The following is a 25,093-nucleotide window of genomic DNA, read 5'->3' as shown; positions in this document are numbered from 1 at the left end:
GTAGCATATGTTGAATACGGTGATATACCTCTCATATTACTTCGCACATTAGTTTTGCTTCGGTCAAACTTTGGGAAGTTTAACAAAATTTATTTTAAAAAAGAGCATCTGAATACAAAATGAAATATAATATAAAAATATATTCCATGACCGATTTGAGGATATTGATTTGATATCATGATGAATGCTATTTTTTAAATATAAATTTGGTCAAATTCTACAAAGTTTGATTTGAAGACTACATCAATATGCCGACACAGTGATCGAAAGCTGCGTAATCAAAACAAGAATTTATATGAAACGGATGTGGGGTACTCCAAGTCTGCTGACTCTTGCCCTTTACAACACGTGGTGCATGCACGCATGCATGGTTCATACTGTATTTATTCCACAGTGATGTACACTCGTCGACTCATGGTCCGCCTTATTTGAACTATTTGAACCATGGTAATGTGCGTTAGCATTTGTAAAGATCTCACAACTCCCGAGTCACGAGTCATGAAAATGACATCTCTTGCCCCCACATGTCAGTGACACCTCAAGCGTCAAATTTGGGATTTCAACTTCAGTTTCTCTTACAAACCAGCAAGAATTGATCAAGGAACCAACAAATCCAATTAACCAACAGGATGTCGCAACGAGCATGTTCCAGTTCCACCATGCACCAGTGCAAGTGTGACATGGCAGCTAACTAGAGGTACCTAGAGAGCAGGTAGGCGCTGACGCAGGGCGACCCGCACCACACGCCGGAGTGCACCCTCAGCACGGCCCTCGCCGCCTCCTTCACGTCTCGGTCGCAGTCCGCCTGCAGCACGCAGCAGAGCTTCCCTACTGCGCCCACGCGGGCCATCTCCCGCACCACCTCCGGCGACGCCGCCCTGCCGCAGACCGCCGCCAGCACCCGCACAGCGGACGTGTCGGTCACCGCGGACACGCGCAGCGCACGCTTTGCCACCAGTGCGATCCCCGCGGGGTGCGCCACCACAGCCGCCCGCCCCTCCGCGCACGCGCACAGCCGGGCCAGCAGCGCCATGACAAGCTCCGTGACGCGCCTGCTCTTGCCGCTCGGGGACGAGGGCCAGGAGGACAGCTCCAGCTCGATGGCCTCGTGCGCCGCCCCGGCCTCGGCGATGAGGACGCGGTTCTTGCCGTTGCCGCTGGGGCACGCGTTGAGGAGGGCACGCAACGCCGCGCAGGTCGCGCCAGGGGATACGGTACGGTCGCGCACTACCGCCGTGACGGCGCGGAAGAGCTCCGGACGCAGCCGCTCGAGCAGCACCATGTCAGCCGACTCGGTCACGGAGTCTAGGAGCCGCACCGCGCTGTCTCTGGTCTTGTTCCTGTTCCCGACGCCGCCGGAGTAGGTCTCATTCTCGAGCGTCACCAGCACGTGCGTCAGCGCGTCGACGAGGTCGTGGTTGCCGGAAACGAGAGGCCGGAGCTCGTCGGCCGAGACGTCGAGCGCGTCAAGGAGAGCCAGGCACGCTTCAACGGTGGGCATCACAGCGCGCGAGCTCGTCTTACCGCACGACGAGAATAGACGGAGCACGCGCCACTGCACGCCGGCGCGCACCATGCACCGCCGCGCCGTGATGTTCACGGCGGCCGACGCCGCCGCCTCGCAGAGAACATCGGCTGTTCGGCAAGAAGTCGGGGACATCACCTTCGCGACAAGCACAGCGACCTCCGGATCATCGGGCTCCAACGTCGGCGCCACGTCAGGTGCCACCTTCGACGCTGGATTCCAGGAGAGTATGAGGCGGAGGAGGGTGTGGTTCGGGGTGAGGTCGGTGAGGGAGAGCGGCCGGCCGGTGACGGGGCAGGTGGCGTGGCCGTTGGCGAGCCACCGCTCGATGGCGCGTCGGTCGTAGGAGATGCCGGTGGGCGCCGTGACCGGGTCCTGCATGGGCTGCAGTGAGATGGGGCACACGAAGTGGTGCTGCGCCGTGCCGCCACCCGACGTCTCCATGTGTACGCAAGCAAGTGAATGCATCAGCTCACGTCCTCCGAACACAAGCAAGCTATATATACTCAACACAAGCAGTTTACCGACAAAATGGGAAACCAAAGTAGCTTGCCAAAAGAAATACTACCCCGTTCCGATTATATGATGGTTTAGATATTTCAATATAAACTATACACAGGTTGAAATGAGTGAACAAACATACTAATACGCGTCTATATACATCTGATTTTTTAAAAATATTAAACATCTTATAATTTAGAACGGAGGGAGTATGTTTGTAATTGTCAGTGGAGAAAAAACTACTTCCTACATTTAGGTGTGTAAGTCATATTACGTTGTGCGCCGCGACCAAGGCGGAGAGGAAAACGAGAAAACTTAATGTCTTTTTGTAATTAATAGCATTGCATGCAATAAACTAACCACTGCATGTCATGTTTGGTAGTATCAAGTCATTGAAAGCATGCACGGCCCACATCTTTTATTGGTTGATATGTCACAAAACAAGAAACGAGGAGGGAGTTAATGTACCGTGCCTAAGTGTTTTGAGATTATTTGATTTTCGTAAGGTGACTTACACACCTAGACGGAGGTAAGTTACATACTCTAGCCTAAATAATTTGGAACGGATGGAGTAGTTCTATAAGAATTTCGACATCCACCCCGATTTCTTTTTTACACTCATACTCATTAATTGGCGTAGGACCGAGACATTTTCCCGCGTATGATCTGGAAACATAATCATGTTTCTAGCCATGATTAGGTGACAACGTTGCTATACATACGACATCTTTCATCCGACGATGTTCAACATCATCCACACGATAGCAGCAAAATGCAGCACGCCGTCGGTTCCAGGTCGTACGAACGTCGGAAGAAAAGTATCGTATGTGCAGTGATTTCGGTGAGATGATGGTTGAGCGAGGTCCCTTTTGTCAAATCCAGAAGTAAATACTGAAGCGACTTCCGAACAAACACCTTAAATGGCCGTGACCGTGATGTACGTTAGCTTTTTGACCAGTTGAGCATTGAGATATTGCTTTGACTGCACATTTGGTTTGACCCGAGGACATCCGTTTTCGCTCGCTTGTTTGACTAGCGGTGCTCGCGAACGGATGCACCTATGGTTTTTGTTCGCATTCGGCCGTATATGTTGCTTAAAGGGCATCTTCAATGCACCCATAAATTGTTTTTCGCATCCGTCAGTAGACAGGGAACAATACACGGATATGGATGTTGAAGGCCGTCATTCAACGTTGCTCACATGCATTTCAACTACTATTTAAACTAACCAGACGAAATACATACAAACACGACAGATTTCATATAAACCAAACGAAATTCATTATATTTTTAATATTTATTTAACTAAAAACGATACCGGACTAACATAAAACTAGTCTACGGCCGATGTGTATGGATATCCATTTCGACGACATGGATACCCTTGACTAGTCTACGGCCGGCCGCGCGGATCTCCATTGTCTTCCTCATGTCCGGCAACTGCGAGACGCAGAGGTATATGCTTCAGCGCAAAGGCGGCTCGCTTCCCCACCGCTCATTGGAGTGGAACCGTTGGCTAATGCTTCAGCCGGAGGGGAAGGGTGCCCTAAGTTGCACGGATCTGGGTTGGTTTTTGGGCAGGGGGCGACGGTGGCCTGCGACCAGACAAAACACCGGCTGTGTATGCCGGTGTCGCCTCGGTGGTGGCCTTCATGGGACCCAAGCGACGGCGGCCTCCCGTGTTCTACTTCTTCTTGATGATTGCGGCGGGCGCGGACGTGCTGGCCGTCGCCTCGTCGATGTCCGTGTAGCCGGCTTCTTTCTCTGCCGACAGGGCACGGTTACGTGCGCGTTGACGGTGTATGGTGTTGGGGAACGTAGCATGCAATTTCAAAAAAAATCCTATGATCACACAAGATATATCTAGGAGATGCATAGCAATGAGAGGGGGAGAGTGTGTCTACGTACCCTCGTAGACCGAAAGCGGAAGCGTTAGGTTAACGCGGTTGATGTAGTCGAACGTCTTCGCGAACCAACCGATCAAGTACCGAACGTACGGCACCTCCGAGTTCAGCACACGTTCAGCTCGATGACGTCCCTCGAACTCTTGATCCAGCTGAGGGTCGAGGGAGAGTTTCATCAGCACGACGGCGTGGTGATGGCGATGTGATCCGCGCAGGGCTTCGCCTAAGCACTACAACACTATGACCGGAGGAGTAAACTGTGGAGGGGGACGCCACACACGGCTAACAATGTTTATTATGTGTTCTAGGCGCCCCCTCCCCACATATATATAGATGGGAGGGGGAGGGGGACAGCCATGGGGCGCCCCAAGTAGGAGGAATCCTACTTGGGGCCTCCTCCCGGCTTCCCCCTTTCCTTATCTCTGGAGGAGGGAAGGAAAGAGGGGAGAGGGGAAAGGAAGGGGGAATCCAATTCCCTCTATTTCCTTTCCTCCTCCCCTTTTCCTTTCTCCACTTAGGCCGGCCCATATGGGGGCGCACCAGCCCCTTAGGGGCTGGTCTGTCCCGCCCTTGGCCGAAAAAGGCCTATATCTTTGCCGGGGGGTGCCCGGAACCCCTTCCGGTGACCCGATACGTACCCGGTACCCTCATAACACTTTCGGTGTCCGAATACCATCATCCTATATATGAATCTTTACCTCTCGACCATTTCGAGACTCCTCGTCATGTCCCTGATCTCATCCGGGACTCCGAACAACATTCGGTCACCAAATCACATAACTCATATAATACAAAATCGTCATCGAAACGTTAAGCGTGCGGACCCTACGGGTTCGAGAACTATGTAGACATGACTGAGACACCTCTCCGATCAATAACCAATAGCAGAACCTGGATGCTCATATTGGTTCCTACATATTCTACGAAGATCTTTATCGGTCAAACCGTAATGACAACATACGTTATTTCCTTTGCCATCGGTATGTTACTTGCCCGAGATTCGCACGTCGGTACACTGGTGCGCGTCGGTCCTAAACAAACGGTTTTTACCCCTTTCCGCGACGGCATCTGGAACCGTCGCCAAGTGAGTGTGGGCGATAGGGGGTCCTTCCCACACGACCCAGAAACCGTCGAGGATATGCCCTCCTGGCACACACGTTCGGCAAAATGAGGTCGTGTGTGACCGGCGAGCGCCCAAATACGGAAATACGTACAGTAGAGCTAAAAAATACAATTATACGGCGAAATTATTTCCGGTCGCAAGTACATCCCACACAGTCAGTCCCCGCTAAACGTTTCCGTTCATATGCACATCCCATACAGTCGCTCCAAGGAAAACGTTTCCGTTCACAGGTACATCACACACAATTTTTCTCGTTAAATCGTTTGTGATAGCATTGCCATTGCACACGGTATTAATAAGTTTATCGTTTGCGTTATTGAATGCATCACACATGGTGCGTAGAAAGAAACTGTGTGGCAAAGGCTGTCCATCACACACACTTTTTATGTGATAAACGTTTGCGCAAGGTGGCCTAACGCAAACAGTTTTCAAGAGAAAGTCGTGTGTGCAGTGGAGATTGATCGCACACGTAGTGGATCCTAGAAACATTTCTGATCTCCACATATATCGCAGATGTTTCGCTTTCGCAAACCGTGTGCAGTGTAATCCATAATTAATCCAATTAATCCCTAATTTAAAAATCACATGTTATGAATTTGAAAGTAGGCAATCACTTATTTCATATCCAGCCATGTTTATTACAAATATTGGTTCAACCACGAATCCATAATTCAATGCACAGGTACATATACTGTAGAACTACAGAAGCACCAAGTAAAGAATGATGAACCACAGTTGTACTAGAGACTGTAAAGAGAGAGGCGAAAGACATTCTGGTTGCTGGAGAAGGTGAAGCGGAATGCCCATATTGTGCCCTCCTCCATGCGTAAGGCGCGCACGACTCTAGGCCAACCCCTTGTGATGGCTGCCCGTCCATCCTTCACTGTCTTCATTAGGACTTCTCGATGCTCATTGTAGTCTGGATGAAATACTTTAACCTTCATTGCGTGCCCATCAATCATGTACTTTGCGAGGTAATCTTGAGTGAACTGCTTCGGGAACCACTAGGAACGAAAAAGTTTCAGACATTGTTGTCTAACAACTCATTATGGGCAGTAAAAAGAGAAGGCTGCAGAGTTTATAGTTACCATCCTAATGCTCACTGTTGTGTTGGATAGAGCATAAACAAATAATTTGCTTGCCACCATTCGTATCTTTTTGCTAATAATCCTTATCAGTTTCCTCACTTGATGCTTGTTCATCAATATCTCATTGCCCCATACGCAGAAAGGGTCGATGCGTGGATCTCTGCCAAGGGCATATGTACCTACAAGCAACAAGTCAATATTAGAAGCTAACTAGTGTCCAGGCCTGGATCTATATGCACTACATTATGGAACGACAGGGGGAGTACAAGCCGAGGGATGAAGCTAACCACGGCGGAAAATGGTGGTCACTCCCGTTGTTGTCCTACATAACTAGTGGAAAGGCAAGATAAGTACAGCAATCTTAACATCAAACAAATATAGCAAAGATAAACAACATCATCTCCAAATGATTGTTTGAATGTGTTTGTTTCAGCATGCTGTTAAAGCAGATATAAAATGGAAGGCAATTTTACTGACAGCAGGCTTAACAGCCATCAAATATTGCAATTCAAACTGGTATTGTTGAAAATGAATAGAACGTAGGTAATGCTTAAACATCACACTGGATAAATGTGTAAAACTGAAATAAAGGGCATGTGTTAACTACACCAGGAATAACTGGAACCAAATATAGCCGTTCAAACTGGTATTGATGTAGTCGAGCGGCACAGTTCCGACTTGCACATACTGAACCACACATTGTGAATGATTGAAATAAACAAGGCATAAATGACCAGTATAACAACCAAATATAGCCATTGAAAACTGGACAGAGTCTCACTGCAACCAACCTAACAAGCAAATATAGATAAACATGGCATATGATTGAAAACTGGACAAATGCTCACTGCAACCAACCTAACAAGCAGATAAAGATAAACAAGGCATCTGCTTGATAACTGGAGAAATGCTAAAAAAAATCAACCTAACAACCAAATACAGATAAACAAGGCATCTGCTTGATAACTGGACAAATGCTATAAAAAGCAACTTAACAACCAAATACAGATAAACAAGGCATCTGCTTGATAACTGGACAAATACTCACTGCAACCAAACTAAGAACCAAATACAAATAAACAAGGCATCTGCTCGATAACTGAAAAAATGTTCACTCCAACCAACCTAACAACCAAATACAGATAAACAAGGCATCTACTCACTATAAACAACCAAATATAGCCATTCGTGAAACTAAAGTGGACAATTCATACTTAAACATCACGTAGACCTATTGAACAATACATTTTTGCATAACTGAAACAATTAAACACGGCACAGTTAAAGCACCGCACGGAAAATGCTCTACAACAAAGGGTACGGGTTGGCAAGCTAGAAAAGGTAATATTTGTTGATAGAATGTTGCCTCACATTTCATGGACGGGATCCTTCCAGTTGGAAGAGCATAGACCCATGGTGCGCTCTCTGATGTCACAGATGGGTTGTTTCACCTTGGAAGAACCTTCGTGGGTGCCCTCCTCGTGGTCGTGGTCGATGAGATCTGACTTGGCAATTGAGGATCCCAAGCCGCCGCCATAGAACGTGTCCTTCAGAAGTGACAAAATGGGCTCGATGGCGTATAAAGCTCGCAAATCCTTGACCGCTTGGCGGAGGAGATCAGCGGCAGGGCCGTCGAAGAGATTGATGGCGGTTGAACCAGAGGGGTTGGGGATGGACCACTTAACCTGTGACATGGCCCGCGTGAAGCCGTCGGTGTGGACAAGCTTGATGTCGTAGCCAGCTTTCCCGAGACAGTAATACGCTAGCCCGCTGACATGAAGCCTTCGGCATGGCAACGTAGTCAACGTCTTCGCCGGCTTCCGCGGCGACGTGTTGCTCTGGGATCGACAGGTCGGGGCGAACGGCGGCCACCTCGCCAACTGTCACAGCCCCAGATCAGCCCTTGCTTGATTTTTCTTGCATCCATGCATCATGACTAAATTTCCTTCAAATTTGAATTGGGGAATTGGAGAGCCTCAGAAATCATTTTAAAAATGATCAACATCAAAATCTTCTCAAAGAAGCCCAAGAAAATGTTCCTGTTAGACCTTGAAAAAAATATTGGCAAGAATAAAATTCAAACCAATATTTTTGGAATCACAGAAATATTTATTTTGGGCCTTTTGAATTAAATCAATGACATATTTGGGTTGGATTTATTTCTGTTACATAAGAAATAAAGTCCATATATTTTTGTGAGTTGCCTGTGACCTTGGACTAGTTTCTGAGCTCACATAACAATTTACAGAAAGTTTAGAAAATGATTTGATGTTTTAAATCAAGTCAAAACAAATAGCAGAAAAAATAGAAAAGAGAAATAAAAGTCAGAAGAGAGAGAGAACCTTACCTGGGCCTTACCTGCAGCCCAAGTGGCTAGGCCAGCCCACCTGGCCCATGCCAGTCACCACCTACCTTTGCCAGTAGGCAGAGGAGGGGGACAGCGCACCGCCGCCGAGCACGCGCCCGCGCCACCTCCTGCTTTCCCGGCCCCTCCTGGCGACGCCACGACGACGCCCCGAAGCCCCTGTCTCCTCTCCCTCACTCGCTGCGCTCTCTCCCCTCCCCTCTGTCTCTCTCCCCGCAGCACCACCGAACGGAGCCGTCGCCACCGTCGCCGTTGCCGTGGCCACCGAGCCCCCCTCGCCTAGCTAGGATATCCAGCAGCACCGCCATCGTCTCTACGTCCCCTCGATGAAGGAAGCAAGCCCCGACGCTCGGAAGCGTCGCCATCGAGCTCGTCCCCGCCGCCTCTGGCCGGAGATCGCCGGTGTCGATTCGCCTCGACCAGAGCGTCCCCGAGGCCGCTGACCTGCCCTGTCGCATCCCTGTGAGCTCCTGATTCTTTCCCCTTGCTCGCCCCCTTCGTGCCTGTCCTCCAGCTGCCGCCCCACCATGCCGAGCGCTCCTCGCCGCCGGCCATGGTGCCGTCGCGGCCACAGCTGCTGTAGCTCGTGTCCGAGGCCGTCGTCATGCTCACCACGCTCCCAGGAGCTGATAACCCCCACCAACTCTTCTTCCCGCACACCACAACGCTGCCTCGGCCAACCCCGTGCGGGCGCCGCCGCGGATGTGCTCCCCGCCGTTGTTCTGGTTCACCCCGGCTCGAGCTAATGGCACCGTTGGACGCGAACGAGTCGCAGTTGCACGTAGAGCCCCTCCGCCGCCGATTTGGTCGCCGGAGGGCAAAACCCGAGCGACGCCGCCGTCTCTGGACGTCGCCGGCGACTAACCGCCGACCCAACCCGGCTGTTAGGAGCTAATCACCCCACTAACTACCACCTGAGTCAATGACAGCCGGGCCCCACTGTCTAATTAACCAGCTAATAAAAATAGATTAAGTTAATCTAAGTTCAGTGGCCCCACGTGTCAGTTTGACTACGCTGACGTGGCCGTTGACCTGGCCCCACTGGTCAGCCTCTGTTCCTGCCCTGTCACACTGACGTGCGGGTCCCACGGGTCAGGTTTGACCCTGGCCAGCCCGTTGACTCGCTGACGCAGTGATGACGTCAGGCTGACGCAGTATTACATTTTCTGGATTTATTTTTAATTAGGAAATTCCAGAAAATAGTATAAACTTCTAAAAATCATATAAAATCAACCGTAGCTCAGAATGAAATAATTTATATATGAAAAATTATCAGAAAAATGCAATCTATCCATCTGTATCATTTTCATGCATGTCAAACTAAGTTATACCTGCTGTATAGGTGAAAACATGATAATGCACTATTTGAATTCATAGTTTGAATTTGAATTTGAACCTTGAGTTCAAATCAACCCAAACCTTTCTGTTGCTAGTTGCATTAGGCCAAATCATGTCATATTGCCATGTCATAATCATGCATCATAATTGTTGCATTGCATTGATTGTGTTCTTCCTTGTTTGCCGGTGATTGTCCCCTCTCGATAGCCGTGATTCCGACGATGAGATCGATGACACCGATGAAGAGCTATACTATCTTCGGAAGTGTCAGGCAAGCAAAACCCCCTTGTTCATTCCGATACAATCCCATTCTCTCGCTCCTGCTCTCTTCTACTGCATTAGGACAATCGATTCAACTGTTACATGCTGCGGTAGTTGAACCCCTTTTCCTCTGCATGACCTGTCATTGCCACAGTAAATAGATGAAACCCACTAGCATGAGTAGGAGTTGTTTGAGCCCTGATGTGCCTACTCATTCATGCTTGTTTGTCATGCCTGCTACTGCTTAGAGTTGAGTCGGGTCTGATTCGTCGGGGATGAATTGGAATGGTGATGAACATGTCCTACTGTGTGTGAGCTAAGTGTGTGAACACGATTTGGTAAAGGTAGCGGTGAGAGGCCATGTAGGAGTACATGGTGGGTTGTCTCATTGAAGCCGTCCTCAGGAACTGAGTTCTGTGTTTGTGATCCATGATACAGTTACTACCACGCATTGGGCCCGAAACCAATGGACCCTCTCGGCTTCTTAATCACCCTTGTCCTCTGTCCAGGAGTTGCAAGTAGTTTCTGGTGTTAGTAGTATGCTAGAGGCCGTGGACAGCGCTGACCGAGGGGTGGGCTGTGATGCGGTAGGCACGTGGCACGGTGTACCGGGCGCCCGTTTGGTGTCTCAGGAACCCTGCACACATCGTTCGGGGCCGTATGTGGAAACCTCGGCCGGACTCCCTGCGGATGGAACCTGAATAGGCGATAAACCTGGACTAGAGACTTGAGTGTTTAGGTAGGCTGTGGCCGACTCCCTCGCCAGGCTTCCGCTTGAAGGTTGCCGAGGTACACGACGTGTACATGGTGGTAAGTAGCGAGAGCGTGTGTGACGAAGTACACCCCTGCAGGGTTAACATCATCTATTCGAATAGCCGTGTCCGCGGAAATGGACTTCTAGGTTGCCTATAACAGTTCATAGACAAGTGAAAGTGGATACTCTAAAATGCGCAAGATAAGCGTGAGTGCTATGGATGGCGTTCTCGTAGGTAGACGGGAGCGGGTCCATAGTGGAGTATTGATTTGGTGAATATGTGGACTCGTGTGCGCCACCTCAAAAGAGTTGCTTGCAGTCGTAGTTAGGATAGCCACCGAGTCAAAGCTGGCTTGCTGCAGTTAAACTCCACCACCCCCTTTGTTGATACCGATGCATATGTAGATAGTTCTGATGTAAGTCTTGCTGGGTACATTTGTACTCACGTTTGCTTATTTTATGTTTTGCAGAGAGACGTCAGTCTCGCTAGTAGTTCCGTGTGGACTTCGACGTTTAGCTTGATACCTCAGCTACGATCTTGTGCCCTCGGCAGGATCTGGTAGATAGTCAGGCTTCTCAGCCTTTTTCATTTGTAGATGTCTGTACTCAGACATGTTAAGCTTCAGCATGTGTTTTGACTTGTATGCTCTGAATGTTGGGTCAAGAGACCCATGTTTGTAATATCTGGCTCTTCGGGGCCTAATGAATAAATACTCTGAGTCGTAGAGTCTTGTTGTGATGCCATGTTGTATTTGCACATATCGAGCATATTGTGTGTATGATTGAAATGCTTGGTATGTGTGGGATCCGACAACCTAGTTGTTTATCCTTGGTAGCCTCTCCTATGGGGAAATGTAGTCTTGTGCTCCCATGAGCCATAGTAGTCCGCTACAGCCCGGTTCACCGGAGTCCTGCTAGCCCAGCACTACTGCTCCGGAACACTTGACTGGCCGGCATGTGTTTCATATCGTTCCCGTGTCTGTCCCTTCGGGGAAATGTCGCGCGGTGACATCTAGAGTCCTGCCTAGCCTGCTACAGCCCGGGTTCCTGGAGTCCTGTTAGCCCAGTGCTACAGCCCGGATTCGCACGCTGCTGACCGACATGCTCGATGTTGATTCATGTATGCCTGTCCCCGTAAGTTAGTGCCACTTTGGGTTCATGACTAGTCATGTCGGCCCGGGTTCTCTGTCATATGGATGCTAGCGACATTGTCATATACGTGAGCCAAAAGGCGCAAACGGTCCCGGGCCATGGTAAGGCGACACCCGTGGGGGTACCGTGCGTGAGGCCGCAAAGTGATATGAGGTGTTACAGGCTAGATCGGTGTGACTTGGAATCGGGGTCCCGACACCAACGTCCGCGGAGAGGCCATGATAAACCTCTTCTTGGCCGAACGCTCGTCGGGCTCCCCGGGATACGTGGTCGAGCTTAGGCTACGACATTCTGGAGCAAGGGATGTGGATTTGGCGGGGAGGGTCACCGCAGGCCTCATCTAAAAACTCAGGGGAGTGGGGCGACGGTATGGGAATCGCTGGATAACCTGAACTTTATTATCTAAGCTAGAAGGAACGGGCAGACCGGTAGGGTTGGCGGCGGCGTCCGCGGCGGCCGCGAGCTAGGGTTCGAAGGGGGGGAGGGGGCGGGTGGGGGACTGTGGAGGGGGGTGGTGTTTGAGGATACGCCGCGGCTACTGAAATTTTTAGTAATGGTGGGTGGAGATGGTGGTGGACGAGGGAGGGCGACGGTTCAAATGCCTCGGCTGCTAAAATTTTACTATAAGGTCGGTGCTGGAGGAGTGTGGGCGACGGTTGAAGTACGACGGCTACTAAAAATTGGGTAAAGGAATTGATGCGGGGCGGGAGTGCCCAAGATTGCGCACGGTCCAATAACAATATGCGTGTATGATAATAAGGAAAAGTGGTGCGGATCCGCCAATTTTTGCAATGCTCAAGGCGGGTAGTTTGTTTTTTATATTTCTAGCTAGCTGGTCTATCGCACACGGTTCATCCTAATTTCCAAATAAACTTACCCGCCTTTACCTTCCACAGGTGGTGGTTTTACAGCGCACTTGCATCGCACACGGTTAAGCCAGTGCATCCACCCTTTGCCCGCGCTTGCGCGGTCGTGGTGATTTCAGCACACTTGCATCGCACACGGTTGAGCCAGTACCTCCACCCTTTGCTCGCGCTTGCGCGGTCGTGGTGATTTCAACACACTTGCATCGCACACGGTTGAGCCAGTACCTCCACCTTAATTTGCTCGCGCTTGCGCGGTCGTGGTGATTCACATCGCACTTGTATCGCACACGGTTTAGATATTATACCCCGTGTCCGTTGAGGATCATCAGAGTCTTTGCAGCAAAAAATAACGTTAGGGAGGGTCAAAAGACAGCCATACCAGCATGTGGCCCAAATATATATGAGTGAAAAGGGTGGTATGTGATGTTCAAACTTCCAATGCACAACTTTGACCCCACGGGCCCACGGTTGGGCGCGTCATTGAAGATCGATGAGAGGGGCCAGAAGTCAAGAACCACCTGGAAGTGGCCAAATATATGTACGAATATTGGGGATGTTTAAAACTTTAAATACACAATGCATAACTTTGGTGGCACCTGCCTCGCAAACCCGAAAGCACCCTAACAACCACCTAGCTAGGATATATATAATGACATAATGTCGTACCTAGCTAGGATGCTTGGCCCACCACCTCCCACTTCGTGTCAGCGGGGCGGATGCACGTAATGATCGATACTTTGGTCATACATGCATAGCGCCATGACCTACCATAAGACGGACCAATGAATCTTTCGTTTGGTCAAATGACAGTTGTTGTTGTCGATAAACCGCTTGGGCCAATAGATTGAACCATCATAAACATCGCACGAGAGGGACCACAAAACCAGCACCTCTTGCATGTGTCCCAAAATTATGTACGTTGGGAAGGGGTGATGTGTGTTTTCAATATAGAATAATGTACAATTTAGATGTGGTGCCTACCTCTCGATACAGACAACAACCATGAAGGCAAGGTAGTTAAGGACGAGATACATACGCAGGGTTTGATGTAGGTCGAACCCAGCAATCCGAGCATTTGGGAGGGAATCCTGACAACGCATGAGCTCGAGCTTTGGTTGACCGACATTTGACGATGACCGGCCCTAACATGAACTAGGAGGAATCCATTCATGGCCAACACATACACCTCATTATCGGTCAAAGGGATGATATATATACACTCGGGGAGCCCACAGATATCCATGTCGTCATAAAAAACCACACAAGGGAGACGTGGTCGATCAGAAGACCCCATATACACTACATGCGGCACGAAAATATGTATGGGTACGATGGTGTATGATGTGTTTAAATCCCAAATGCACAAATTCGATGGGCCACGCCAAGTACATTACAAACCGAACACCGTACCCGACTCCAAGCCTGGTTCAATACCTATGATGTCAGTTTCCCAACTTCGAGGCAGTAGCGGGGGGGGGGGGGGGGGTCGTCCCACGCATGTGCTCAAACTTTATTTTGTCTAGCACGGGACACATCTATATATATCTATACATCTATACACATATATAGTGTGCGAATAACTATGAAAGTTGCTCGTTGGATGAAGCCAATCCGATGGTACAGAGATGGCAAATCCGAGCACTACTGGCTGTTGGATATCATCTACATTCCACGAGATTCTGCCACATGTACAATCTAGAAGACTCCATGGTTGAACTTAAGCATAATGCACAAACCTCAAAACACAAGCACTTCTCCTTTGTTCTCTAGAATCTTCCATATCTTAATTGCCCAAACCTTTTTTTCTAAATGAATTGTCACTTTTTGTTTTTACCTTTACAATGCACAATTCCATGAATCTTAAAATAGTTTTTTACAAAACTAATTGATTTTGGATGAGATGAACTATAAGAATTAAACGAACATCTACATCATGCATATCTGGGAGAAGAGGCGGGAAACCGATGAGAGGACTGGCGAGAAACGGTAGCCTGTTCTGAATGAAAACCTAGTAGAGAAGGAAGCGTGAGCTATACGACGCATGCGCACAGTGCTTACCCATGTACTGCATGTGCCGTCGAAAGGGCTCAGGGTTGCCATTCGATCTGGGAGCATCCAACGGTGCACACATACGATCCGTGGGGTTTGGGTTCTGGCCAGTCAGAACGCAGGACTCAGATCGCGCGTGCAGCGAGGGGGTGGGGGCGGGGGGGATATCATACGGAAACCAACATTCGGTGGAAACCGGTGAAAACCACGAGAAAAAGATGTTTTGAAGTTTAAAAAAAATCAAAAAAAATGCAGGATGTTAAGAGGATGATGTTTTATTGGCACGCAAAATCTCAAGTTGAAACACAGTAAGAGATGTGAGCTATGAAAAAGACAAAATCAGTGTTGAATAGTGCCGAGTAGTAATGTCACTATTCAGGGCGGAATTTGTCTTTTTCATAGCTCACATCTCGTAATGTTTTTCAACTTGAAATTTTGTGTCGCAATAAAAAATCACCTTCTTAACGACCGAAAGTAGCATGCATTCAAACATAAACATAGATAGTATTGCATAACCAAACATAAAACATAAATTTAAACTAAGCTAAACTACTTTCGGTCGAAGTAGAGGTCGAGCCAATCCTTCCTCGTCATGTACGGTGTGCCGCGAGCCAGGTCCGGGCCAGTACCGTTGTTGGGGTCGTTGGGGAAGGCACTCCTCCACTCGTCGACGTCGATCTCCTCGTCCTCGGGGCCCACCTCGATGCCTTCCGCGCCACCGTCGCCGCCGCCTTCGACCTCGTCATCGGAGGAGAGCGTGATAACCTCGCTGCCCTCCACGCCGCTGTCCTTGCTGCCTTCGACCTCTTCATCGGAGGAGAGCGCGATAACCTCGCCGCCCTCCGCGCCGGCAAAGATCGCCCGCTCCGCCTCCACGAGCTCCGGGTGCTGCCGGCAGAACTCTTGCATGTAGGCCTCGTCGGTAGCCTCGGCCTCGAGACGCTCCCACGCCTCATGGTCCTCCCGTGCCATAGTCGAGCTCACCACCCCTGGCTCCGGCGGAACGAGGTGGACCGAACGTGTGCCGAAGGGGAAACTGAGCCTAGCCACGACACCGTGGTAGCGGACCTGCCAGCGGTCATACTCCATGGCCGCGAGTTCGGCCGTGTGGAAGCTACCGAGCCACCGGCGGGTGTGGGTCTCTCGATCTGTAATCTCGATGACCCACGTCCCCCACCGCCGCTGCCGGACCCCGAGGTAGGACTTCGTCGGCTGCCGGGTCCGGGGGAGGACGGGGAAGTCCTTGAACCGGCGTAGGGGCACGGCGGCGGGCGGATCGGGGGACCAGCGATTGCGGATCGGGCCCGCGGAGGACGACGGGGACACCTCGGCGGCCACCTCACCGGCGTCGGGCGAAAAGGCCGCGATAAACCTCTTTTTGGCCATTGGCTACTTGAGCTCCCCGGCACACAGGCAGAGGTTGAGGATGGAGGCGCCCGCGATGGCGGTGACCTACCAATGGTTTCGAGGGTTGTGTGTGTCTGTGTGAGCGGAGGTTGTGTTTGAGGAAATACTGCGGCAACTGAAAATTTTACTAGGCGGGAGTAACAAGGCGGGGCTACTGAAAATTTGGATCAAGGGCAAGCAGATATTTTTTAGATTGCGAGGGATGCAGAGGCGGGAGTAAAATGTCGGGGCTACTGAAAATTTGAATGAAGGGACTGAAGCATAGCGGGAGTAATAGACATCGCACACGGTCCGCACATACTAATCGCGTGCTACCAAACATTAAAACCTTCCAGGCGGTACATATTTCGAGATTGCGAGGGATGCAGAGTCGGGAGTTTTGGGGGAGTGAGCTAGTGTGCTTGACACGCCGGCTATGGACTGTAGCCGACGCACCTTCTCGCGTAAGCCATAGGCGTACTATACACCGACGGTGCTCCAAGATATTTTGTACTACATCTCACACGGTTGGTGAGAATAAACTGTGTGGGATCTACTTGATTTGAATTACAAAATGGGGTCACAGCGACAATGGACGGTGTTTGAATTGCTAGACCTTTTATCTGTAGTGAACATGCAACTGTATGTGTGTCATAAAAGAATTGGAATTATTCAGGGTTCGTTTGGACATTTCATACATTTAACTGGTCTTCTAGCCATTTCAGATGCACAATTCAAAATTAAACTACATGCACATGCTCCGGTGCATACAAATTGGTTGAAAAATCAAATATGTGTCCTTCAGTGCATGCTTAGGTCCCATGGAAGAAATGGGAATGCATTTTTTGGAGTTTGTTTGGCCTTTTTTATACATTAACTGGGTTTTCTAGGCATTTTATGTGCATAATTCAAATTTCAACTACAAGCACATGCTCCAATGCACTAAAGTTGGTTGAAAAATCACATGTGTGTCCTTGGGTGAATTTCTAGGTCCCATGCAAGAGATGGGAATGAATTTCAAACACCAGGGCACTGTTGATTGCCGGCAAAATGTTGAGATACCTGGTTTTTAAATTCTAGTAAATCCAAAACTCGTCTAAAATTCATGAAACTTGGCATGATATCATGGAGCGGCATCAACATGCGGTGGTGAAAATTTGGTCCCATTTGGGGCAGGTTTGGGTATAAGCTTCTCACAAACCAGAGCTTCTCACAACAAGCATGATGGTTTCGATAGGGAACGTACCACCTTCGGGGGCGGGCGATATCCGTTGCCTCTTATTGCTTTCAAACATTTTCTAGTGTCAACATAGAACAACAGGAGTGTTCTGTTCAAACTTGGAATTTTTCGGGGTTCATTTGGCCTTTTCGAGGTCCATTTGCGTCTGCCCAAGCCTTGCCCTCAAGCGGTGGCATCTTAACATCATACGTATCATTATCAAGCGGCATCAACTTACACAAGGCGAGGCTTCCCTCGTCCCCGCGCCAGTCAGCAGGGTCGCGGTGAAGAAGATAGGGGAGATCAAACCTCTCCTGGACCCTTGGGTTCCTTGTAATGATGTTATTAGTTGAGTCGAGAATGGTCTTGAACGAACCTGCCATGCTAGCCGAGGTGATGACTGCTACCTCTTGAGCACTGTGTTGGTTTTCCCTTGAAGAGGAAATGGTGATGCAGCAAAGTAGCGTAAGTATTTCCCTCAGTTTTTGAGAACCAAGGTATCAATCCAGTAGGAGGTTACGCGCGAGTCCCTCGCACCTACACAAAACAAATAAATCCTCGCAACCAATGCGATAAGGGGTTGTCAATCCCTACACGGTCACTTACGAGAGTGAGATCTGATAGATATGATAGGATAATATTTTTGGTATTTTTGTGATAAAGATGCAAAGTAAAATAAAAGCAAAGTGAAAATCAAAGGAAATAACTAAGTATTGGAGGATTAATATGATGAAGATAGACCCAGGGGCCATAGGTTTCACTAGTGGCTTCTCTCGAGAGCATAAGTATTTTACGGTGGGTGAACAAATTACTGTTGAGCAATTCACAGAATTGAGCATAGTTATGAGAATATCTAGGTATGATCATGTATATAGGCATCACGTCCGAGACAAGTAGACCGACTCCTGCCTGCATCTACTACTATTACTCCACTCATCGACCGCTATCCAGCATGCATCTAGAGTATTAAGTTCATAAAAACAGAGTAACGCCTTAAGCAAGACGACATGATGTAGAGAGATAAATTCATGCAATATGAAAAAAAAACCATCTTGTTATCCTCGATGGCAACAATACAATACGTGCCTTGTTGCCCCTACTGTCACTGGGAAAGGACACCGCAAGATTGAACCCAAAGCTAAGCACTTCTCCCATTGCAAAAAAGATCAATCTAGTAGGCCAAACCAAACTGATAATTCGAAGAGACTTGCAAAGATAACCAATCATACATAAAATAATTCAGAGAAGATTCAAATATTGTTCATAGATAAACTTGATCATAAACCCACAATTCATCGGTCTCAACAAACACACTGCAAAAAGAAGATTACATCGAATAGATCTCCACGAGAGAGGGGGAGAACATTGTATTGAGATCCAAAAAGAGAGAAGAAGCCATCTAGCTAATACCTACGAACCCGAAGGTCTGAGGTAAACTACTCACACTTCATCGGAGGGGCTATGGTGATGATGTAGAAGCCCTCCGTGATCGATGACCTCTCCGGTGGAGCTCCGGAACAGGCCCCAAGATGGGATCTCGTGGGTACAGAAGGTTGCGGCGGTGGAATTAGGTTTTTGGCTCCGTATCTGATCGTTTGGGGGTACGTAGGTATATATAGGAGGAAGGAGTACGTCGGTGGAGCAACAGGGGGGCCACGAGGGTGGAGGGCGCGCCCTGGGGGGTAGGCGCGCCCCCCTACCTCGTGGCCTCCTCCTTTATTTCTTGACGTAGGGTCCAAGTCTCCTGGATCTTGTTCGTTCTGAAAATCACGTTCCCGAAGGTTACATTCCGTTTGGACTCCGTTTGATATTCCTTTTCTACGAAACTCTGAAATAGGCAAAAAACAGCAATTCTGGGCTGGGCCTCCGGTTAATAGGTTAGTCCCAAAAATAATAATAAAGTGAATAATAAAGCCCAATAATGTCCAAAACAGTAGATAATATAGCATGGAGCAATAAAAAATTATAGGTACGTTGGAGACGTATCAAGCATCCCCAAGCTTAATTCCTGCTCGTCCTTGAGTAGGTAAATGATAAAAACAAAATTTTTTATGCGGAGTGCTACTTGGCATAATTTCAATGTAATTCTTCTTAATTGTGGTATGAATATTCAGATCCGAAAGATTCAAGACAAAAGTTTAATATTGACATAAAAATAATAATACTTCAAGCATACTAACAAAGCAATTATGTCTTCTCAAAATAACATGGCCAAAGAAAGTTATCCCTATAAAATGATATAGTCTGGCTATGCTCTATCTTCACCACACAAAGTATTTAAATCATGCACAACCCCGATGACAAGCCAAGCAATTGTTTCATCATTTTGACGTTCTCAAACTTTTTCAATCTTCACGCAATACATGAGCGTGAGCCATGGACATAGCACTATATATGGAATAGAATGGTGGTTGTGGAGATGAAAAAAAGGGAGAAGATAGTCTCACATCAACTAGGCGTATCAATGGGCTATGGAGATGCCCATCAATAGATATCAATGTGAGTGAGTAGGGATTGCCATGCAACGGATGCACTAGAGCTATAAGTATATGAAAGCTCAACAAAAGAAACTAAGTGGGTGTGCATCCAACTCGCTTGCTCACGAAGACCTAGGGCATTTTGAGGAAGCCCATCATTGGAATATACAAGCCAAGTTCTATAATGAAAAATTCCCACTAGTATATGAACGTGACAAAATGAGAGACTCTCTATCATGAAGATCATGGTGCTACTTTGAAGCACAAGTGTGGTAAAAGGATAGTAACATTGTCCCTTCTCTCTTTTTCTCTCATTTTTTTATTTGGGCCTTTTCCTCTTTTTTTTGGCCTCTTTTTTTTTCGTCCGGAGTCCCATCCCGACTTGTGGGGGAATCATAGTCTCCATCATCCTTTTCCTCACTTGGGACAATGCTCTAAAAAATGATGATCATCACACTTTTATTTTCTTACAACTCATCAATTACAACTCGATACTTAGAACAAAATATGACTCTATATGAATGCCTCCGGTGGTGTACCGGGATATGCAATGAATCAAGAGTGACATGTATGAAAGAATTATGAACGGTGGCTTTGCCACAAATACGATGTCAACTACATGATCATGCAAAGCAATATGACAATGATGGAGCGTGTCATAATAAACGGAACGGTGGAAAGTTGCATGGCAATATATCTCGGAATGGCTATGGAAATGCCATGATAGGTAGGTATGGTGGCTGTTTTGAGGAAGGTTTATGGTGGGTGTATGATACCGGCGAATAGTGCGCGGTATTAGAGAGGCTAGCAATGGTGGAAGGAAGAAAGTGCATATAATCCATGGACTCAACATTAGTCATAAAGAACTCATATACTTATTGCAAAAATCTACAAGTTATCAAAGCAAAGTATTACGCGCATGCTCCTAGGGGGATAGATTGGTAGGAAAAGACCATCGCTCGTCCCCGACCGCCACTGTCGGGTGGTAGGTGCGACATATGCCAACGGGTGGCTTATCATTGTGGGTGCCAATAAGACGTCGCCGGTGCCTGGAAACGGGATGAGGCGAAGGCATGCACGCCGGCGGATCTTACCCAGGTTCGGGGCTCTCCGAGGAGATAACACCCCTAGTCCTGCTCTGCGGGGTCTCCGCATGATCACTAGATCAGGAAAAGTAGCTACAATCGCTCCTAGAGTTGTTGGGTTCAAGGGAGAAGAAGAACAAGGCTAGCTCTTGCTTCTCTCTCTTTCTATGGTGTGTGTGCTATATTCAGAAGCCAACCCTTTGCATGGGTTCCCCGGGGGGTTTATATAGGCCTACCCCCCGGGGGTACAATTGTAATCCGGCTGGGCACTGGTCCCAGCCGTCAGTGTCTATGCTCGCCGGCTTCTCCGCCGGCTGTTGGGGCCCGCCGACTGGTGGGTCCCGCCGGCTGCCGGCCTCTTGGTCGACAGGCCGGCCCCACCGCCTAGGGTCTTGTCGGCGGCTGCTTACTGTTGCCTCGCCCCTGATGACGAGGGCTTCGTTGAGGTAAGCGTGGCTACAGTGGGCCGCCTCGAGGGCTCTCACTGTTGCCTTACCTCGTCTTGTCTCCTTAATGTGGCACTTGCTTCGAGGGAGGGGGTAGCCGACTTCTGGGAGCCGGCTACGCCCTTGGTCGACTGGGGGAGGCCGGGCCGCCTCCGCGTCTCTCTTTGGCTGAAGGGGCCCGCCGCCCGTGGGCCGTACTGGCGTCGGTCGTGGGTGACGTCGGTCGTGGGAGACGTCGACCGTACGCAGCAGGACCTGGAGGACCCCGACTTGGGGGCGGCTGCTATGGACGACAACACTGAGCCAGGTGGTGGCCAAGCCGGCGGCGAGGCAGGCGGCTCCGGGCATGGAGTCACCTTCGACGACTGGCCGGACGACGATGAGGTCGAAGTCGTCCCGCGCCGCCGGCCGGCATCTGGACGCGGCGCGGGTTCCTCCGCGGCACCGCCTGCTCGGGGCGGCGGGCAAAAGCGTCGCGCCGCCCAGGGTTTCTTCGGCAGTCGGACAAAGAAACCAAGGGGCGGGGCGGCGGCGACCAGGCGGGAGGAGGCGGCCGCGAAGGCGGCTCGCTTCCGCAAGACGGTGAAGCAACCACAGACTGTGTCGGCGTAAGTTCGAATTCTTTTGTATACTCTTTTTTCTTTCTTTTCTCTGGTGGTTCCTGAACCCTTGTCTTTTTCTCCAAACAACCAGAGCTCCATTGTCGCTTGAGCGGGCGGCTGCCGCCTCCGTCGTCGAGTCGCCGAGGGGGTCTGGGAGCACCACTCGCTGCGTGGACCCCCGTGCCGACCTTCAGGAAGCGACAGAACGGAACGCGCGGGAGGCGCGGGAGGAGCGGGAGGCGGAAGCACGGAAGGCGGCCGCCGCCCAGGCAGCGCAGGAGGAGGAGGCGGCGAAGGCGCGCGCCGACGCCACAGCCAAGGCCCAAGCGGAGGCTGCAGCTGCGGCGGCGGTGGAGGAGGCCTTGATGGTCACCCCGCTGCGCGTCGCAGCGCCTGGGGCCCTGGAGCCCTCGCCAGAAGGAGCCGGCGGCGACCAGCCAGGGCTGGAGAGGGACGACGACGTCGTCGTCCTGGAGAGGGCGCCGGTGCCGACCCCGCCGACTGGGGCGGCTCAAGGCGGCCGGCCTGATCTACCGCCTGCGCAGTCGGCGGGGGGCGAGCCGGCCGCGAGGACTGAGTTGGCGGTCCGGATGCCGCCGAGCCGTCGCGCGGGGAAGGCTGCGTCAGAGCCACAGAAGGCCGCGTCGGAGCCGCAGCCGGCCGCGGGCTCCAGCTCGTCGGCCCAGGATGCGGAGGTGGCCAGCGCTACCTCGGGGTGGACGCCGGGCGGAGGGACGGCCGTGATGAACGTGGCCGCGCAGGACGTCCGGACCCGGCTCCAGGCCCAGGCTATGGCGCTGAGGCATTATACCGACGAGTTCCTTGCGACGCGGGCGGCCATTCGGATTAGTCTTCTTATCTTGCTTCTTCTTGATCTTGATTTCTTCCGTGGGGGCGCATCAGCGCACCCACTGGGTGTAGTCCCCGAGTTCTGAGTCGGCTGCTGAGCAGGCGGCTTGGAACTTCTTAGTGGATTTGGCTTTGCTATTCTTGTTCTTACTTCGATCTTCTATCTATCTTGCAGGACTAACACAATCTTCGTGCGGCCGCCTTCAACTCCCAGGCTCGGGAGCTGACCCAGAAGACCGCCGACCTTACTGAGAGCCAGGGTACGTGCCTTGTTCTTTATCTCACGTGGGGGCGCGTCAGCGCACCCACTGGGTGTAGTCCCCGAGATTCGGGCCGACTGCTGAGCAGTCAGGTCGGATCTTCCTCGACGACTTTGTCTTACTGTTCTTTCTTTCTCTGCCGTCTCTGCAGCGGCCAACGCCAGTTTGAGGGCACAGCTGGGAGAGTCTCAGACTGCCCTCCGTGCCAAGGATGCCGAGCTCGCCGCCTTGGTGCAGGAACGCGACCGCCTGGCCAAGAAGTTGGCCGACCAGGAGGAGGGCCACAAGGCGGCTCTGAAGGCGGTGCAGGACCGCGAAGCCGCCCTCCAGGCCGAGTACGAGACGGAGGTGGCTGGCTGGGCTGAAGCGAGGCAAACTCTGATCTCTGGCTATGGTCAGATCGAAGATCTGGTTGACGGTAAGCCGCCTACTTCTTCATCCTTTCTTGCCGTCTGCCGCTTTTGGCTCGATTTCTGACTTGGTGTTCTTCTCTTCTTTTCTTCTTCTTTCTTGCACAGAGTATTTCCCTGGCTATTCTACCGCCGCCAACCAGATCATCGAGGCCCGCCGCCAAGCGCGAAGGCAAGCTGGCTTCGAGATTTCGCCAACCGCCGGCCGTTCGCTGGAGGAGCAGCTCTTGGCGATCCAGGCCCGCATCCAGCCGGCTCACCGACTGCTCCACCGGCTTCAGCGTGCTGGGGCGCAAGTATTGGCCGCCCTCTGGCCCGACCAAGTGGTCCCTCGCACCCCCAGTCGAACTGCCGACTGGCTGGAGGTGGCAGTCGGCCGCTTCGAAGCCTGGAAGGCCTCGGCGGCTCGGTCCGGCGCCAGGCGGGCGCTGGAGTTCGTCAAGGCCTGATATCCCGGCCTGAGCCTGGATCAGCTGGCTACCTGGCGGCAGCAAGCCGACACGGAGCTGGAGCCGGCGCGGCCGGCTATCATCCGGCGGGCTTCGGCGATCGCCGACTACACCGACACCAGTGTCTTCGCCCTTGAAGTAGATGACAACGGTGTCGCCCAGCCGGAGGAGTGGTTCGGGCTGAACCCGGCGGACGGTGAAGACTCGGCGGAGGAGATCGACTCCAGCGACGAGGGGGAAGAGGAGGAGGAGGAAGGTGAAGACGCCGAGCCGGCTGGTGGAGCAGCCAACCAACATCAGCCTGACCGTGCCTCCAGCACCACGTCACGCGCGAGTGCGTCGCCTGCCACTGGTGGTGACCAAGCCGAGACCCGCTAGGCGGCCACTCCTTCAGCCGGCGAGGCCGTCTCCACCGACCAGCTCGGCTTCCGCACCGCGCCCTAGTCTGCCATCTTTTGTTTTCCTATCTGGTCACTTTTGGAACAATACTCTATTAAGTCTGCACAATTCCACCCACTGGGGGTGTATTCGAACCATGTTGATTGCCAGCCTGTTGGGGGCCTTTATATGTATACATAACTTATGCATGCATTTGGCTTTTCCTCGTACTTTGCTTTTTATCCTTCTGCTGTTTCCTTTGCCGCCCTCCCTTGGTTGCCGCCTCCCCAGTCAGACAGTTGCTCTGCAATCTGTAGCTGGAGGAGTGCTTGGCCAATTGGGGGGGAGTACTCTAGCTTTGGTGGACTAAAGCTAAGTGTTTAGGAAGCCGGCCAGCCGGCTGTTCTGACAGCCGGCAAGCGTGGTTGGAGGCTGTCTTTTTGCTATATAAGTTCGTTGGTCCTTAGCCGTTTTTCATGTGGGCATCCTTTCTGCCTTGCCTCTTGCTAGTCGGACAGTCGGTTCTTCGGGCTGCGACTTTCAGCAAGAGAGGACTCGGGAGTCGGCACACTACTTGTCTGACTTCAGGTAGAACTTTTAATATAG

The 25,093-nt window shown here is 50.7% G+C and overlaps 1 protein-coding gene across 1 annotated transcript; it reads right to left on the bottom strand.

Moving 5' to 3' along the window:
- Positions 1 to 531: 531 nt before the first annotated feature.
- LOC109734460 (E3 ubiquitin-protein ligase PUB23) lies at positions 532 to 2,011 on the bottom strand. The gene has a single exon (XM_020293669.4). It carries the CDS (start codon positions 1,991 to 1,993, stop codon positions 692 to 694), a length of 1,302 nt encoding a protein of 433 aa, XP_020149258.2. The 5' UTR covers positions 1,994 to 2,011; the 3' UTR covers positions 532 to 691.
- Positions 2,012 to 25,093: the final 23,082 nt, after the last annotated feature.

The sequence above is a fragment of the Aegilops tauschii genome, chromosome 6 (genome assembly GCF_002575655.3).
Source record: "Aegilops tauschii subsp. strangulata cultivar AL8/78 chromosome 6, Aet v6.0, whole genome shotgun sequence".
Classification (NCBI taxonomy): Eukaryota; Viridiplantae; Streptophyta; class Magnoliopsida; order Poales; family Poaceae; genus Aegilops; species Aegilops tauschii.
Note: the sequence above shows the minus strand (reverse complement) of the source record. Positions and strands in the feature narration are given on the sequence as shown.